Genomic DNA, 16,888 nt, shown 5'->3' on the forward strand with positions numbered 1-16,888 from the left:
TGGCAGCCTGGAAACTAGAACAGTACCAAACTGTACAAATATTCTCTCCTGCCATTTAGGCATAGTAGAAAACTAAATATAGATAGATAGACAGACAGACAGACAGGAAGGAAGGAAGGAAGGAAATAAGGGAAAGGGAAAGGAAGAAACATCCTTTATGAAGCAGCACAAATGACTGATTTTATTAAATCTTGAGCCCCAAGGACATATATTTTAATATTACATGTGGTGAAAAGGGAAGCACACGACACTCCCTTCAGCTGAAGTCTAATGGTACAACAGCTGTCCAGAGGAAATGAACTTGTGCAGTTGTTTGAGATGTGAGATGAATTTCATTTTTACTTAAAAGAATGATGGACAGACCATGGATATTTGGCAGACATTTTCTTGAAAATCAATATAGCCTGCCACTTCAAGGGAAACGACTAACAATACTGACTGCCAAAGACAAAATTGAACTTCCAAGCAAAAATTAGAATTTTGGAAACCTTGTGCCCACCCCCATGAGCTTGACAGCTTCTCAGTATTTAGAGATTTTTTTTTAGATGAGACTGGTGACTATACTAATGGATGAGATTTATATTTTAATATGGTATAAAGAAAGGTGCCAATTTTGGGGAGATCGGTATAACTCAGTGAACCAATGTTTTCCAAATGACCAACGTGAGATGTTACAAGATCATGCAGGTATAAAAGAGCCAGTCGAAGTGCAAGACAGACCAGTGGATTTTTAAAAAAATTTTTAAATTTTTTGTGTGGGCAGGTACTGGGAATCGAACCTGGGTCTCTGGCATGACAGGCAGAAACTCTGCCTGCTGAGCCACGGTGGCCCACTCTGGACCAGTGGGTTTTTTAAAAAAATTAATTAATTAATTTATTAAACATAACCACATACAAACACAAACATTCTTACTATATCATTATTCCATTCTTGATATATAATTAATAACTCACAATATCATCACATAGTTATATCTTCATCACCATGATCAGTTCTTAGAACATTTGCATCAATTCAGAAAAAGAAATAAAAAGAAGACAGAAAAAAATTCATACAAACGATACCCTTACCCCTGGACCAGTGGATTTTAATATAAGAATATGAAAAGTTCATTGACATGGTTTCAAGTTTCACACTGCAGCTAACCTTTTAAGAAACTACCACTTGTTGAGTGTAATATATATAAAGAAAAATATCCACAATTATCTGAAAAGGCTATAGAATTACTCCTCCCTTTTCCAAATACGTACCTCTGTGAGACCACATAAACTTCAACTAAAATATCACAACTGACTGAATATTTAAAGAGATATGACAATCTAGCTCTCTTCTTTTTAGAGATTAGATTTGCTAAATGTAAAGCAATGTCCATCTTCTCACTCATTTTTTGTTTCCTTTGCAAAATGTAGTGATTTTTATGAAAATGTGTCATTTGTGTGAACATGTAATGGGTACATTATTTTCTCAGTTTAAATCCTTAATATGGTAAATATCCATAGATAAGACCTACATAGACAAAAGCTCTCTGGGGTTCTCAATAATTTTTTACTGTGTAAATAGGTCCCAAAGCCAAAAGCTGGAGAAACAATGGCCTGGAGAGTTAGCACGGTTGGGTACCAGAGGGCCATGGGGGGAGGGACACTGGTGGTGGGGAGGGCAGCGGAGCAGAAGCCTAGTTAGAAGGTGATTCAGGTCAGCTGGGGGAGACACAATGATGCCCAGTTAGGAAGAAATGGTATCAGTGAGGAGGGGAATGGACAGAACTAGGTGGCTACACGAGGTGGTGGGGAGAGAAGGCAGCTGAGAACGTCACTCAAGTTGGTTGCTTTAACATCCAGGTAAATGGAGGTGCCAAGGCACGGAAGATGGGAGAAGGGGCTGTGGGGGATGAGCTGAGTTTGGGAAATGACTGTGGAGCCAAAGAGACCTTTCTCCAGCATCTAGGAGACTGTTCAAATGGGCTGGATGGAAGGGTGTCCTGGGTGGGAGACTGAGAATTGTGAGGCTCAGTTTGGAGGCTGCGGATAAAGCCGTGGGAACAAGTGAGCTCAGGCAGGGAGCAAATTCAGAGGAAGCAGAGGACTGAGTACAGAGCTCTGGGCTCCAGAATTCATAAGGTGGGCCAGGAAGGAGGCTGCAGAGGGGTCAGCAACAGAGAAGGAAATGAGAGAGCAGGAGGTCAAAGGAGGTGAGGGAGGGAGTGATCGATAGTGTGGTTGCCGCTGGGCAGACAAGTCAGGTAAGTCTAAATGTAGCAATGGATCCAGCCACAGGCTGCTGTTAGTGACCTTGGCAGGAGCAGCTGCAGTGAACTGAAAAAGAAAAAGGTGAAAAAGTGAAATGGCGAGCATGAGCTACTCAAAACGCTTGGTCATGAAGGAGAAGAGAGAAGTAGGGCAATAAGGAAAGACACAGGACCAAAGGAGGACATATGTATATTTTTAATGTGAAAGTATGGTAGGCAGAACTCTAAAAATGACCCCCCATGATCCTCACCCTATAGAATTCTCTTCCCTTTGGGTAGGGCTATAAAACCTGTGACTATAGTGGGGGGACATCACTTGGGTGAGGCTAACCCAATCACACAAAGGCCTTAAAAGAGTTTTCTCCCAGGGGAAAAGAAGTGTAACAAATAAGGTATCAGTGGCTGGGAGACTTCAAATAGAGTGGAGAGGCTACTCTGGAGGTCACTCTTATGCGAGATTCAGTTAGACCTTGCTACCTACCATAATTTGCCAACCCCCAGCCAAAACCATTACAGTCAATTCTAAAGAACACCTAGGGTAATGTATAAGATTATACAAAGGTTCCATGTACTAGGGCAACTTTCCCTAGTGCATGGATCCTTTCCCTAGAAACCTACAACCTCCAGATGGGTTCCTGGACCAGAGAAGTCCTGAAATGTAAAGGGCCCAGCCTCTCCAGAATATCGGCTAGTTCCATCCCCCTATTCCATATTATTGACAGCCCCTTCCAACATGACAAAATTAGAACACGCATAGCCCAAATACCCCTAAAGAGTAGGAGAAAGATCAGTGAAGTTATACAGAGTTATACAGATGTAGGGTTTAACAAACAAGTATAATTGCTGAATCATTATACTGATATTTTTTAGTCTCCAGTATCTTAGAGCAGCTAGCAGGAAAAACCTAAAATGGTGGAATTGTAACCCATACCAAACTCTGAAATCTGTTCTACGACTAATTGTTGCAGTGTGCTTTGAAATTTATTGCTTTTTTTGTATATATGTTATTTTTCACAAAAGAGAAAAAAGTCAACTGTGATGATAAATGCACAGCTGTATGATGATATTGCAAACCACTATTGTACACTTTGGATGATTACATCGTATGTGAATATATAATAAATATCAATTAAAAAATAAATAATTAAAAAGAAAAGGAAAAAGTTTTTCCAGCAAGCAGTGCAGCCGGAGGTCAGAGGAATTCAAAGCATGAGGAAGACCTCCCTGTACCATGACTGTAAAGCTGGAAGGGGCCACGTGACAATGACTGGGGTCAGAGCAGCCCCTGGCTGACAGCCATCAAGGAAACGGGGACCTCAGACCTTCAGCTTGGGATCTGGAATCTGTCAATGACCTGAATAAGCTTGGAAGCAGATTTTCCCCCAGAGCCTCACATCAGAACCAGCCTGGCTGACATGTGATTGGGACCTTGTGAAGCCTTGAGCAGAGAACCCAGAATAGTCCAACCACACCTCTGACCTATAGAGCCACGGCATAAATAAATGGGCATTAGTTTAAGCCCTTAAGTCTAGAGGTAATGTATTATGCAGCAATAGCAAATTATTCCGAAAGTAGCTATCTGGTACTGGATTCTGACTTCTCAGGAATGACTTCCTCTAAGAGAAAATCCTCATCGGCTGGGCTTCTGGCCCTGTAGCATGGCTGACTGTTCCTGACCTCTGAGGTGACCGGGTAGTAGAGTCTTTCAGTCTGTGGGAGGGAGCTAAACAAAGGTGTTCAGACTAGGGCAGCAAGTAGGCTGTTACTGCAGCCGGCAGAAGCCACATGGCATTCAGCCATAAAGGCTTAGAAAGGTCTTCTCCCTGGGGACACATTTTATGGATGCCACAGAAGCAAGAGTCGACCAAAATGAGGAGACCCAAGATGTCCCAGGCAGACACCTGTGGCATGACATGGGGCCAATCCCCACGTCAGTCCAGACACGGTTACCTTTTTGCGTGGCCGAAGCTTGTCCCGCCATTCCTTCAGGGTCTGGCTATGGCTGTCATCCAAGGCTTTCAGCTTCTGCGTTTCATGCTCTACCAGGAGGTGACACTTTTCATTCTAGAACACATTCCAGGCGGAACGGGTGAGAAAATCAGAAGGCAGCGGTGCTGAGGGCTGACACATGCCTCAGGCTACAGCTGGGAAGGCGCCAGCCTCATTCATTACTTCTCCTTCACTTCAAACCCCATTTATATAAAGTGATACACATATAACTACAAATGCACTGAGAACTGCCTGGAGGAACGTTCTAGAATATTCATACTAATAGTGATTATTAAATGCGTGATGGTGTTTGCAGTAATTTGGACTTTTTCTGCGCTGTTTGCATTGTTTGACGTTTTCAAAATGAACATGTGTCATTTTAACAAAATCATAAGACTCTTAACAACAAGCTGGTGCAATTGTGCGTGCTCTGATTCCACTACACAGAGGCAACCACTATGGATATGCAGGTATGTTTCCTATTAAGCTCTGACCTATATATTGCTGCTTTTTAAATACCATTTAGCCCACTCTACATATACTATTCTGAAATCTGCTTTTTTACACACTTAACATAATAAACACTTCTCCAAAGCATTAACATTCTTCATAATCATCATTTTTTGATGTCTAACACTGTGCTGGACATCGGCACGTACACATATCTGCCGGCACTGTGCATCATCTCCCCAGTAAAGATTTCTGGCCAAGAACGAGGACCCACAGATATGGCTGAGGCTGTTCCAACCTCACTGCCCCATCTAAGTTCCCTGCTCCCCATCACTCTGGCACACAGACGTGACAAGTCCCTGTTGAGTCCTTGCAGGGAGCCAGCCTTGAGATTTATAAGGAGTAGGGGAAAGTGTCTTTACCCAGATATTATGGCCTTAGTTGGGTTGGAAGAGTAGAACCCCTTGGAGGATTTTTATTTTGGGCTTCAAGCTAAAGGGAGTTTAGGAATTGGGTTCATCGGGAATGATGCTCATGGCAGGCTGAGTGGCTGTGACCTGCCAGGAGCTGTGCTCCAAACCCTATAGGGGCTCTCAAGTAATCTTATGGCAACCCCTGGAGGCAGGGATGGGGGAACAGATGCAGAAGGCGAGGGACTGGGCATGGAAATCAAAGGGTGGTAAATGGCGAAACCTCTGCCTGACAGGCCTCAATACCTGTGAGGTTTCCTCCGTGGCTTCCTGCTGCATGGTTTCCAGAAGGGTCTGGCAGGCTGGGCAGCTTCCTCAGGTCCACAGAGGTGTGAGGAGACTGCCTCATTTCTCAGGTATGGCAATACCTAGCTCCACCACCAGGGGGTGCCAGGTACAAGCTTCTGGGTCTGGTTGTGGCACAAACCCAGGGAACTGGCAGAGGTCAGAGATCTCTCCTAAAAGCAGTCACCCGGGGGCTCAGTGATACCCTTTTCCAGAGACATAGGGATGACTGAGACATTCATGCCCACTGCCAAGCCCTGGACAAGGCACTTGCAGCTCTATCATCTCATTTAGAAATTCTCACCCCACTCCTACAAAATAGTCATTATTAGCCCACTCCCCATGCCTATTTTATGGATGTAGGAACTACAGCTTGGAAGGATGGTGTAAACTCACAAAGGTTATAGAGCCCAAAGGCTGGAACCAGTCCACCCTGGGCTTGTGTGATGGAAGTCCTTTTCCTGCATGAGGTATCTTCAGCCCCCTGAGAGCTGACTGCCTTGGGGAACTAAAGTAATCCAATAGTGACGGAGGGGTACCTGCAGCTGCTGCAGTTCACTCATGTTGCTCTCACACTGTGCAGCCATGTCCCGTGTCTGGTTCTCATGCTTTTGCTGCTGCTGTAGACGCTCCGATTTTTGCCTCTTCTCCTCTTGCTGGGAAAACTGCAACAGAGAGTGGGTGGGCGCTCAGGGGGCCATGGGCCCAGCTGGGCAGCAGATGGACGTCCCCATCAGAGGGGCTGTTTTGTGTACAGCCCCACTGTCCAGAATCACCAAAGGTTGGATCCCTGTTTGGAGTCCTTACCCTGAGCTGAGACCCAGCCCCTGCTCTGGGGGAGCCTCCAGGCTGGAGGCAGACAGGAACAAATGGCCTGTGCTAGGATAGCCGGATGCAGACACACGACTCACACCAGGGGTAAGAGGTTTACTAGCAGTGGAGGCTACATGTGGAAGGGAATGTAAAAGGGAATGGTGCATGAGAAAGCAAGGAGGTTGCTAAAAGGAACTCTGTTCTAAGTTGATCTTCAGTCCCTGGGTTACAAAATGACCCCTGGCGAAGGAGGGGCCTCGGCAATTAGACTCCAGGAAAGTGGGGCTTAGAGAAGATTTATAGGAAATAGGACAAGAGCAAGAGGCCTAAGCTTAGACCATTCGGTGCCAGTCAAGTTCCCTTCTGGATCAATGTTCTAATAAGCCCCTAGAACAGAACCTGCCTGACAACAGCAATTTCCTTTTTTTTTGTAATATAAATTACCAACGTCCCTTAATGCTTTGGAATATCTGCTTTTACTTGATGGTGCCCAATTCGCGGATTGTTACACTGTTAATAAAACTCTCTTCTTTCTATTTGTAGTAGCAGTAAGCTTCCTCCTTTATTCCCCAGGAGATGGATTCACCCTGAGGCGAATGAGGCTTTAGAGCCGGCTCACTTCTGATTTACAGGCCCCCTTCTCTTAGGTTCCCCCAACGGCATAAAGTTTAGACCCCCAGCAAAAATCTGGTCCACCCCACCTGCCGCGCCTCCGCACCTGCCCCGCCTTCCAATTTACCCCGCCTCCCAACTTGCCCCGCCTCCGCGCCTGCCCCACCTCCCCACCTGCCCCGCTCCGCACCTGCCCGGCCTCCCCCACCTGCCCGGCCTCCGCACCTGCCCGGCCTCCGCACCTGCCCGGCCTCCGCACCTGCCCCGCCTCCGCACCTGCCCGGCTTCCCCACTTGCCCCACCTCCCCACCTGCTTGATCTTCTCGCGCTGCTCGGCGGCGCTGCCCCCGCCGTTGATGTGGAGACTCTTCTTGTACATGGCCATACGCGTCTTGCCCTCGCTCCGCTGGATCTTGGGTAGCCGCGCCCTCTCCTGCTGCTGCCGCACCTTCAGCTGCTCCATCATGCGCTGGTTGTAGCGCTGCATCTGCTCTCGCTCCTGCGGGAAAGCGCCACGCGGGGCTGGGGCCGGCTGTGCACTGGATGCAGCGCGGTGGTCGGAAGCCCGAGGCCCAGCTCCACTCGCGACCCCCGAGGCTCGGCGGAGCCAGGCGCGCGGTATTCTACTGCCACTCGCCCTGCATTTTCTGCTTTGTTCGCATTTGAAGGACGATCGTTAAAACGGATTGAATACCTCCTCATCCAACAGAGGCGACCCTTACCTAGTATCTCAAGGCTAAAATTTACACTAAGGGAACGGTTTGTCATTACTGATGCCGGCTATAAACTCATATATATACGATTAAGCAGATTTTATTTATTTTGAAATTTTTTCCCCTTGTGGAGCTTATTTTTTAAAAAAATTTCAATAATATAAATTTTTGTAATATAACATATATGCAAAGCAAAGAAGGAAAAAAGCAGTAGTTTTCAAAGTACTCTTCAACAAGCAGTCACAGAACAGATCCCAGAGTTTGTCATAGGCTTTATGATCCGCTCAGATTTTTCCTTCTAGCTGCTCCAGAATATAGGAGGCTAGAAGGAATAAATATTTTTTTATCATCACAATCGACTTTTTTTCTTTTTTGTGAAAAATAACATGTACACAAAAAAGTAATAAATTTTAAAACACAGCACAACAATTAAAATTGTAGAACAGATGTCAGAGTTTGACATGGGTTACAATTCCACAATTTCGGTTTTTACTTCTAGTTGCTCTGAGATACTGGAGATGAAAAGAAATGTCGATGTAATAATTCAGCAATGTAATCGTCTGTTAAATCCTACCCTCTCTTATAACTCCATAATCACCTTTCCTCTTTCTATCCCACTCTTTCGGGTATTTGGGCTATGGTCATTCTAACTTTTTCATTTTGGAAGGGTGTATCAATAATATGGAGTAGGGAGATGGAACTAGCTGATGTTCTGGATAGGCTGAGCCCTCCAGGTTTCAGGACTTATCTAGTCCAGGGACCCATCTGGAGGTTTTTAATGCTTTTTTAATTGCAAAATATAACATATATAAAAAAGCAAAGAAAGAAAAAAGCAATGATTTTCAAGCATACTTCAACCAATAGTTACAGATCCCAGAGTTTGTCATGGGCTACCATTCCACAAACTCAGAATTTTCCTTCTAGCTGGTCCAAAACATTGGAATATTAGGAATTAGCAACAGAAGGGCTATTAATATAGCAAACCTATATATAAAAAGTCTTATACATTCAAAGTTTTTTTCCTTCCCCTGACACCTACGTGTATCTCAAAATGCAGCACCGGCATCATCTCCTCCAAGAAGCCTCCCCTGACTTCCTAGCTGGGTTGAGCACCCTTATTGTGAGTCCCCACAGCCCTCAGCACAAGCCCAGCAGAGCTCCTGGCTTAGGAGCTGTAATGAGCCACACCTGCCAGTGTCCAGACCTCAATTTACCCACCACCGTTCCCACTATTGGAATGGAAGCGAGAGAGATGATTACCACAGATGTACAGAGAGCTCTGGCCACACAGAGCAGGGGTCCCTGCCAGGCCTGGGGGGTTAGGGAAGGTTTCCCGACAGAGGGGGCATTTAAGTTGAGACCTAAAAGTACCATAAAGGAATGAATAGAGAAGAGGAAAATAAAGAGAATGGAAAGAAAGAGAGGACAAAAAGAAATAGTGAAAAAGAAAAAGATATGAGACACACAGACACACACACATTGGCGTCAGAGTCAATGAGGCAGCCTGCATCCTGCCATGGCTTCCCTAACTCCTGGCTTCCCTGTTAGAAATAGTGACGGGGTCCAGCTCCAGGCCAAAACCACATGTGTGCTCATTCGGGCCTGACCATAGGCAATCTCAGCTTTGCGTGGCAGGCCTCATGGCAGAAGCTGCTCTCCTCACACCAGACTCGGTGCGCTGCACTTTCCTGGAGGGAGGTGCAGTTACAGACTCAGCCCCTCACCCTGCACCTCTGCATTCCTTCTGCAGACGCCTCCTTACTGGGGAGGGGAAGCCTCAACTCAGGCACTGCCCAGGCTAGCCCACTGAGCTCACCTTCTCGGGGGGCTTGGCTGAGGCACTGCTCTCCTCTCTAACTCAGGACTCTTCCACCCCTGGCCCTGGGCCCTCTCCCTCCTCTGTGTCCCCCCCCCCCCCCCCCCCCCCCCCCCCCCCCCCCCCCCCCGTCCAGAAGGCAGGTCTGTTCTGTGCGGGGCACCTCGGGATCAAAACAGTTCTCCCAGGTCTGCACTGTGCATCCTCTGACCCTCACCCGGTGCCGTTCCCTGGGGGAAAATGGAACACCGGGGACCTGGGGCCTCTCCTTGCCTCCTGCTTGGGCTGTTCCAGTAAGGGAATAAAGTCTTGGCTGTTACTTTCAGTCTAGCTTGCTGTCCTAATTGACTACCCCGCGACCTGGCAGTTTGACAGGTAGGACATCCCTGGGAGGGTCTCACCTGGGAGGTCTCATCGTGGCCATAGACAGTACAAAGAGGTGCCTCATCACAGCCCTCCCAGACTTAGCGGCAGCAGGCCCCGCTGTCCCACCGGGCCCAGGGAGCCGTACCTTCTCGTGCTTGCGCAGCAGCTCGTGCCGCTGCAGGAAGTACTGGTCTTTGAGCTGCTGCTTCACCAGCTGGTGTCTCTCCTGCAGCTGGTGCTCCTCCATCTCCCACAGGGCCGCCTCCCGGCCTGTGGAGGACAGGCCACCTGGTCAGGTGCTGACAGGCCCTCCCCGCACTGGGGGCTCCTCTCCACTAGGCCCCGTCATGCTGCAGCTGATAACTAACCCGCCGAGCACAGAGGAATGGCACACACCTGCTACCTCATTAGACTACTTTGCTCATTGGACCGAGACAACTCCTGGAAGCTTCCTTGAGACCTAAGGGGACAATAGCTCCCAGAGCACGGCACGGCAGAAAGTGTTCATAGCCAGGAGCTCTGCAGAGAAACCCGAGGCCTGGGCTGGAATCCACCTCCTCACTGTGATTTGGGATGCTGAAAATCCTCCCCAGGCCTCAGCTTCCAATTCTGTCAAATGGGCACAAGGCTACCACGCAGGGAGAAATGTCCTTAGGAGCTTTAAGTTTGAGCTTCTTCTTTTTCCATGAGGCAGGTGAAAATGACTCATGGTGAAGAAAACAGGGTGGATCTTGTCACTATTTCCCTGGAGGAACCTGCACGTGCCATCAGAACAATGACATTAACCCCTGTTAATCAACCCTGGTGTGCAGGGTAGGCAGAGAACCCCAAGCCCTGCAAGGTGCACAGATGAGGTTGTGCTTACTCCCCCCCCCACTGCGCTGTTCATTTCATTGTATTCCTGTTCTGTGAACACCGGACTTGATCGAGAGTACATCAGAAAAGTGATTCTGTTTTCCAAGCCAATGGTTCTTGTCAGTGGATATTATGGGATGGACAAATGGCCACCAGGGCTTTCTGAAACATCTGTGCTGTATCTAGAATATCGGAACATGGAGGATCCAATTTTACTGATCCACACCAAATGATGGAGGGTTTACGTTGCCTAACTGCACCGGCCACCAAAGTGCCGAACAGCTTCAAGGTGAAATCTGTATTCAGCTCTACCGCTCCTTAACTGTGCAGCCACAGCCAAAGAATGCTAACTCTCCAAGGCTCAGTTTCCCCATCTATGAAATGGGGATATCGGTGGACCCTGCCTTCGAGGGTCTGGGTGAGGAAAATTGCTGAGATTAAGGTATGTTCGTTGACTGCCCCCTGCCCAGCACAGCAGTTGCTCCCTCTCTGATGCTGTGTGGTGGGCTCTCAGCACTGCCCACCAGCCTGCTAATCCAGCTCACTTATTTACAATTTTCCTCTGCTTTTTTTTTTCTGGCCTCACTGGATTGACTAAATCATCTGGAATTATATCAAAGAGCATTGGGGATAACAGGCATCCTTGCCTCCTTTCTGACTTCAGAAGTTTTTCTAATGGCTCACCATTAAGGCTAATATTTAATATTTAGTCTTTAGGATGGAGAGGACCTAGCCATTTTGTCCCCCTCCCCCTGCGCTTCCCAGGGCTGGGATTGTCTTTGAAGGGATCTGGGGCCCGGGTGCTTGGCCACTCCGGGGCACCTACTGCGGAGGAGGTCCTGCTTCCTCTTGAGACACTCGCGCTCCTTATCGCAGATCTCGTGCCTGTTCTCGGCCGTGAGCTTCTTCATGGTCAGTTCCAGGTCCTCCTTCTGCCTGCTGAGAAAGTCCCGGTCCTGCGGGCGGGGGCAGGACGCAGCTTTACCCGGGGCCCGGGTCGGCGCCTCAGCTCTAGTCTTATTACAGTAGAAAAGTCATCGTCACCGGTAAAGAAAGTTTAGAGAAAGAAAATCTACGGAGAGGAAATTTAAGACACTTAGGGACGCGTCAGCTGACAGACACATGTGGGCCTTATCTGTGGATGGATCCTGATTCAAACCATGTGTTGTAAAAATGTAAATAAATCAAGTGTGACATTCACGAGGCAACTGGAAACCTGAATGGCGACTTGACTGTGAAGATGAACTTATTAAGCAATTGTTGTTAAATTGTTAAAATTTTTAAGTATGTTTATGACATTGCGCTGATTCTCTTTTAGAGATACATACTGAAATGTTTATGGATGAAAGATTACAATGCCTGGGATTTGCTTCAAAATATTATGGTGACAGTGAATAAAAAAGCATTTGCAAAATCCCCTTTGGGGAATGTTGAGAGAGGGGGAAAATTCAACTTCCCCAAGTTGAATTCTTGATATTCTCACAAGCAGTGCAGACAATCATAGCTATAGGCTGAGCCATCAATCTTGGGGTTTGTTCATATGAAACTTAACCCCACAAAGGATAGGTCAAGCCTACTTAGAATTAGGCCTAAGAGTCACCCCAAGAGAACCTCTTTTGTTGCTCAGATGTGGCCTCTCTCTCCAGCCAACACAACAAGCAAACTCACCACCCTCCCCCTGTCTACGTGGGGCACGACTCCCAGGGATGTGGACCTTCCTGGCAATGTGGGACAGAAATCCTATACTGAGCTGGGACTCAGCATCAAGGGATTGAGGAAACCTTCTCAACCAAAAGGGGGAAGAGTGAAATGAGACAAAATAAAGTGTCAATGGCTGAGAGATTCCAGAGTCAAGAGGTTATCCTGGAGGTTATTCTTACGCATTAAGTAGATATCATCTTGTTAGTCAAGATGTAATGGAGAGGCTGGAGGGAACGGCCTGAAAATGTAGAGCTGTGTTCCAGTAGCCATGTTTCTTGAAGATGACTGTATAATGATATAGCTTTCACAATGTGACTGTGTGATTGTGAAAACCTTGTGTCTGATGCTCCTTTTAGCTACCTTATCAACAGACAAGTAAAACATATGGAATAAAGATGAATAATAGGGGGAACAAATGTTAAAATAAATTTAGAGTGAAATGCTGGTGATCGGTGAGGGGAAGGGGGGTATGGTATGCATGAATTTTTTTCTGTTTTCTTTTTATTTTTTTTCTGAATAGATGCAAATGTTCCAAGAAATGATCATGATGATGAATATGCAACTATGTGATGACATTGTGAATATACTGATTATATATGTAGAACAGGAATGATCAAAAGTTACGAATGTTTGTGTTTGTTTGGTGTTTTTTGGTATTTAAAAAAAATTTTAAAATTAATAAAAAAAATTATGGTGAGGAGGGGAAGGAATGAATGACATAGAGTTGATAATGGTATATGGTCACCAGGTGATGGTACATGGAGGTTCATTATACTATTATATTTATCTGTCTGTTTTTAATTTTCTACAATAAAGAGTAAGAAAGAAAGACTAAAATTAAGAAATACAGAAATATATAAGAAAAAAATTAAGTCCCTAATAATCTTATATAATCCAGGGCTAGTCAGCTGTTTGTGGTAGGGGTATGTCAATATCTGTGTGTTACTGGTGTTTCATAAAATATATTTAAACTTCCTTTCCATATTATAATGCAATCTTCGATCGCGGGAGCTATTCCATGGTAGGACAGACCCTAATTTATTTACCAAACAAATAATAGTTTGTCTCTAGGTTTCCACTGTTTTAGATGGCACTGCCCTTGACATTCTGATAGTTCCACGTGTGTTAAATCCCTGTGATTTACTTCCTCAGGATTAGTAAATGAGAAGCAGAAAATGATGTGTACATTTTTGAGGCTCTTGATAAAATGATGATCACCTTCTTAAAGGGTCATCCAATCTGCATACCCCGTTTCCCCCACCCTCACCACCCCTGCACTCTTTTTCTAATTACAGCATCAAGGGACAGGTGTAGGGAAGTATCATGGCATCTGCACAGAGTGTGAGGTCTGGACTCATACTGAGTTAGAATCCTTGGCCTCCCACCATGAGCTCTGCAATGGCAATTTTCTGAGCCTCTGTTTCCTCCTCTGTAAATGGGCAAACAAACAGCACCTTTGAAAGCCATGACTGCTTAATTAGATCATGTACAAAAACGCATTTGTAAGTGTGGACTCTAATATTCTCTGTATTCAGAGGCAGAGGAAGCAGAATGAGCAAAGGCCCTGTAGTGGGAGAAAGGTGCTGACAAAGGACAAAAAGAAGGCTGGGGCAGAGGGCACAGAGACAAGTCTGGAGAGGAAGGCAGGGGCCAGACCATAAGGTCTTGTACGGTAAGGAGGCTGGTTTTTATCTTCTTGACAAAAAGAAGAGCCACCAAAGTGTTTTGAGACCCAGGGCACAAGGGGGAGGGTGACTTGATCAGATCTGCAATTTGTACACACCTGCTGGTGTGAGAGAGAGAATTGCAGGAGCAAGAGAGAGAGAGCAGGGAGAAGAGTGGGAGGCTACTGCAGCCATCCAAGCAAAAGGTGACATGGTTTGAACACGGAGTTGTTGACAGGTTGATAGATCAGGAGATACTTGGGAGATAAAAAATATCAGGTTTCAGAAGGTGCTGAAGGACTGGAGGGATGGGAAGGTGCCAGGAATGACAAGGTTTCTGGCCTGACAACTGAATGGAGGATGGTGCCCCCTCGAGAATAGGACCAGGTCTAGGAGATCTCAGGTTTGATGTCTTTGAGATGCCAAGTGATACCAAATGGGCAGATGGATATATTGGGCTGTCAAGGAGATGAGATGTACAAACAAATGACCCTAAAAGCAGGAGGTACTCAGGGTTTTGTTGGGAGATAAACATAAAGAACCAGGATGTGCAGACAGGAGAGCTCACTTCCAACCAGCCTGACGGCAATCAGGGAAGGCAGCATAGGGGAGGTGGCAACAAAGGGCCATGAAGGATAGGTAGGGTTAAGGCATACAGAAGAAGATATGGGTACTCCAGACAGAGAGGGGGCAGCTTTGAGCTGTTAGGGGCCTGGTCACCATGTAGGGTCTCAAACCTGGGACCTCCTAGCTCCTACTCTCCCAGGTGGTGGGCTCAGGTGGTGAACTTACAAGAAGCTGCTTTTTCTGCGTGTGCTCCTCCAGCTTCTGCTTCAGACTTTCCTTTCGCTGCTGCCGGGGAAGCTTCTCCACCTCATTCTTCACCTGCAGAGAGAGCAGAGAAGCTGGGTCAGGGGACTGCCCCATATTTCCTAAAAGTAAGTCTTTAATTCCAGAACCCCTGGGCCAGGCAGACACAGACAATGGTTCAGCTCTCCAGGCCCTGTCCCTCCACACCTTCCTCCATTTTCTACCAAGCTGCTCTGGCAAGTGGCACATACTGGTCTCCTTCTTTCTGCTGCTGAGTCCAGTTCCCAATTACCCTGGAATGAACAAGGACTATTTTGGGCTGCTTGGTATCCACTCCCCTTCTGGTAGCAGAACCCCAGTTTCCTTTAGAAACATGTTCCTTAATCTTTGGTTCATTACTGCCCCCTTAGAAAGCGCTTTTAGATATTTTTTTCCTGTGTATGCCATCCCCTATGAAATATCAACTCCACAGATACACTGTATGTCTTTTCATGTGCTGTGGCCCTGTAGAAGGACACAGGCCATTGTAATAGCTATGACACAATTCATGCCCAGTGAGACCATATGCTTTAGAGAAACATCTCCCTGGGGTTCAGGTAGGAAGGTACCTTCCAGCTCCATCTCCAGCTCCAAGCTGGGCATATATATATATAATCAAGGCTGGTCAATCTATGTGGCCTCATGATTGGCTCAGAGATGAGCTTGTGATCCTCCCTGGGCCAGCAGGCGCATCAGGATGCTTGCAGGAACTCCACAGATAGGACTCTCTTTCCTCTAGGATTGCTAAGCTAGGAGAAGCTGGGCCAAGAGCTGGAAAGGGCCACCCTCTCATCCCTTGGAGGAGGGCTGCCTGAGATGGAATCAACACAGGGAAGCAATGTTAGGAGATGAGAAAGATGGATCCTGGTGACACTGCTGCCCCCCTGGTTAGATTCAACAAGTTTTCTTTCCTCCTCAAGCCAGTTGAACTTAGGTGTCTGCCTTATAATAGCAACACTGATCAAAACTGGTAGACTGTAATTTTTCTGGTTTTATGGATGGGAGACTTGAGACTCAGAGAGGTAGAGTGACTAATTCTAGGTTGCACAGCTGGTAAGAAGCACAGCCAAAATTCTAAACGAGGCCATCTGACTCTGAAGCTGTGCCCTGCTCACCTTCCTAAGGGACTGAGGGCTGGGGTGGGGGGCACGTTCCAGCAGCCCTCAGTTGCAGGCCTGGTTTCCTGCTTCAGCAGCACTGAACAGCTAGAGCCTCTAAAGTCTGGGCAGGGCCACTGACCCACTCTGAGCTAAGCTTTTGAGCACCTATCCCAGGGGTAGACTGCAGGAGCAGGGAGGTAAGGAAAGAGCTAAGCAGCTCTTTGCCCTTGGTGAGGAGCAGGCCCAGGGCAGTTTTTCATCCTCCTTGGGCTCTCAGACACCTGAAAAGGCATCTATCTATAGGTGAAGTTCAGGCCAGCAGCACCTCTGGGGTGGGGGTGGGGCAGGCAACACACAGGCCCTTAAATTAGGGCTCTGTTCCCATCCCTGCTGGATAATCATGCACTGACTTAGATCAGTGGTTTCTGAATGGGGGTGGTCTGACCCCTTAGGGGACATCTGGCAATGTTGGGAGAAATTTTTGGTTATCACAGCTGCAGGATGGGGTGCTACTGGCGTCCAGCAGATAGAGGTGAGGGACATTGCCGAACATCCTACAATGCACAGGAGAGACCCCACGCCACAAAGGTCTAATCCAGCCCCAAAGTCTGTAGTACCAAGGCCGAGAAACCCTTCAGATGATGTCCTGTGGCCACGTCAGTTTTTAGCAAACAATGACTGAGCCTCAGGTGCTGCAGCGAGCAGCCAGGTGGGCAAAATTTTCTCTCTCCCATTTATTTGTCTTGTGGGAATTCAAGTTCATTCATCCAGGGTCTTGCACAAAGACAGTCAAGCCCTCTTAAGACCAGTGATTAAACTGGGCAATAAAAGTACAAACAGAGCCTCCATCCATGGCATCTTTCTTTTCCTTTCAGACCAACCACTCTAAGAGAAGCTTGTATAAAAATAGTGAGAAAGGACAACAGAGAGTTAGGAATACAGATACTACAAATACTTGC

General features: G+C 46.8%; 1 protein-coding gene across 2 annotated transcripts in view; it reads right to left on the reverse strand.

Annotated features, from left to right (window-relative positions):
* Positions 1-16,888, reverse strand: part of STK10 (serine/threonine kinase 10) — a 200,572-nt gene that overhangs the window by 11,102 nt on the left and 172,582 nt on the right. For both annotated transcript variants that reach the window (XM_077137647.1, XM_077137646.1), the window contains exons 13-18: positions 14,773-14,865; positions 11,442-11,571; positions 9,906-10,030; positions 7,176-7,364; positions 5,980-6,105; positions 4,197-4,310 (exon numbers count right to left, since the gene is read on the reverse strand). In XM_077137647.1, the coding sequence (XP_076993762.1) occupies positions 4,197-4,310; positions 5,980-6,105; positions 7,176-7,364; positions 9,906-10,030; positions 11,442-11,571; positions 14,773-14,865 (777 nt within the window). The remainder of the gene's footprint in view (positions 1-4,196; positions 4,311-5,979; positions 6,106-7,175; positions 7,365-9,905; positions 10,031-11,441; positions 11,572-14,772; positions 14,866-16,888) is intronic.

The sequence above is a fragment of the Tamandua tetradactyla genome, chromosome 20, assembly GCF_023851605.1.
Source record: "Tamandua tetradactyla isolate mTamTet1 chromosome 20, mTamTet1.pri, whole genome shotgun sequence".
Taxonomy (NCBI): domain Eukaryota; kingdom Metazoa; phylum Chordata; class Mammalia; order Pilosa; family Myrmecophagidae; genus Tamandua; species Tamandua tetradactyla.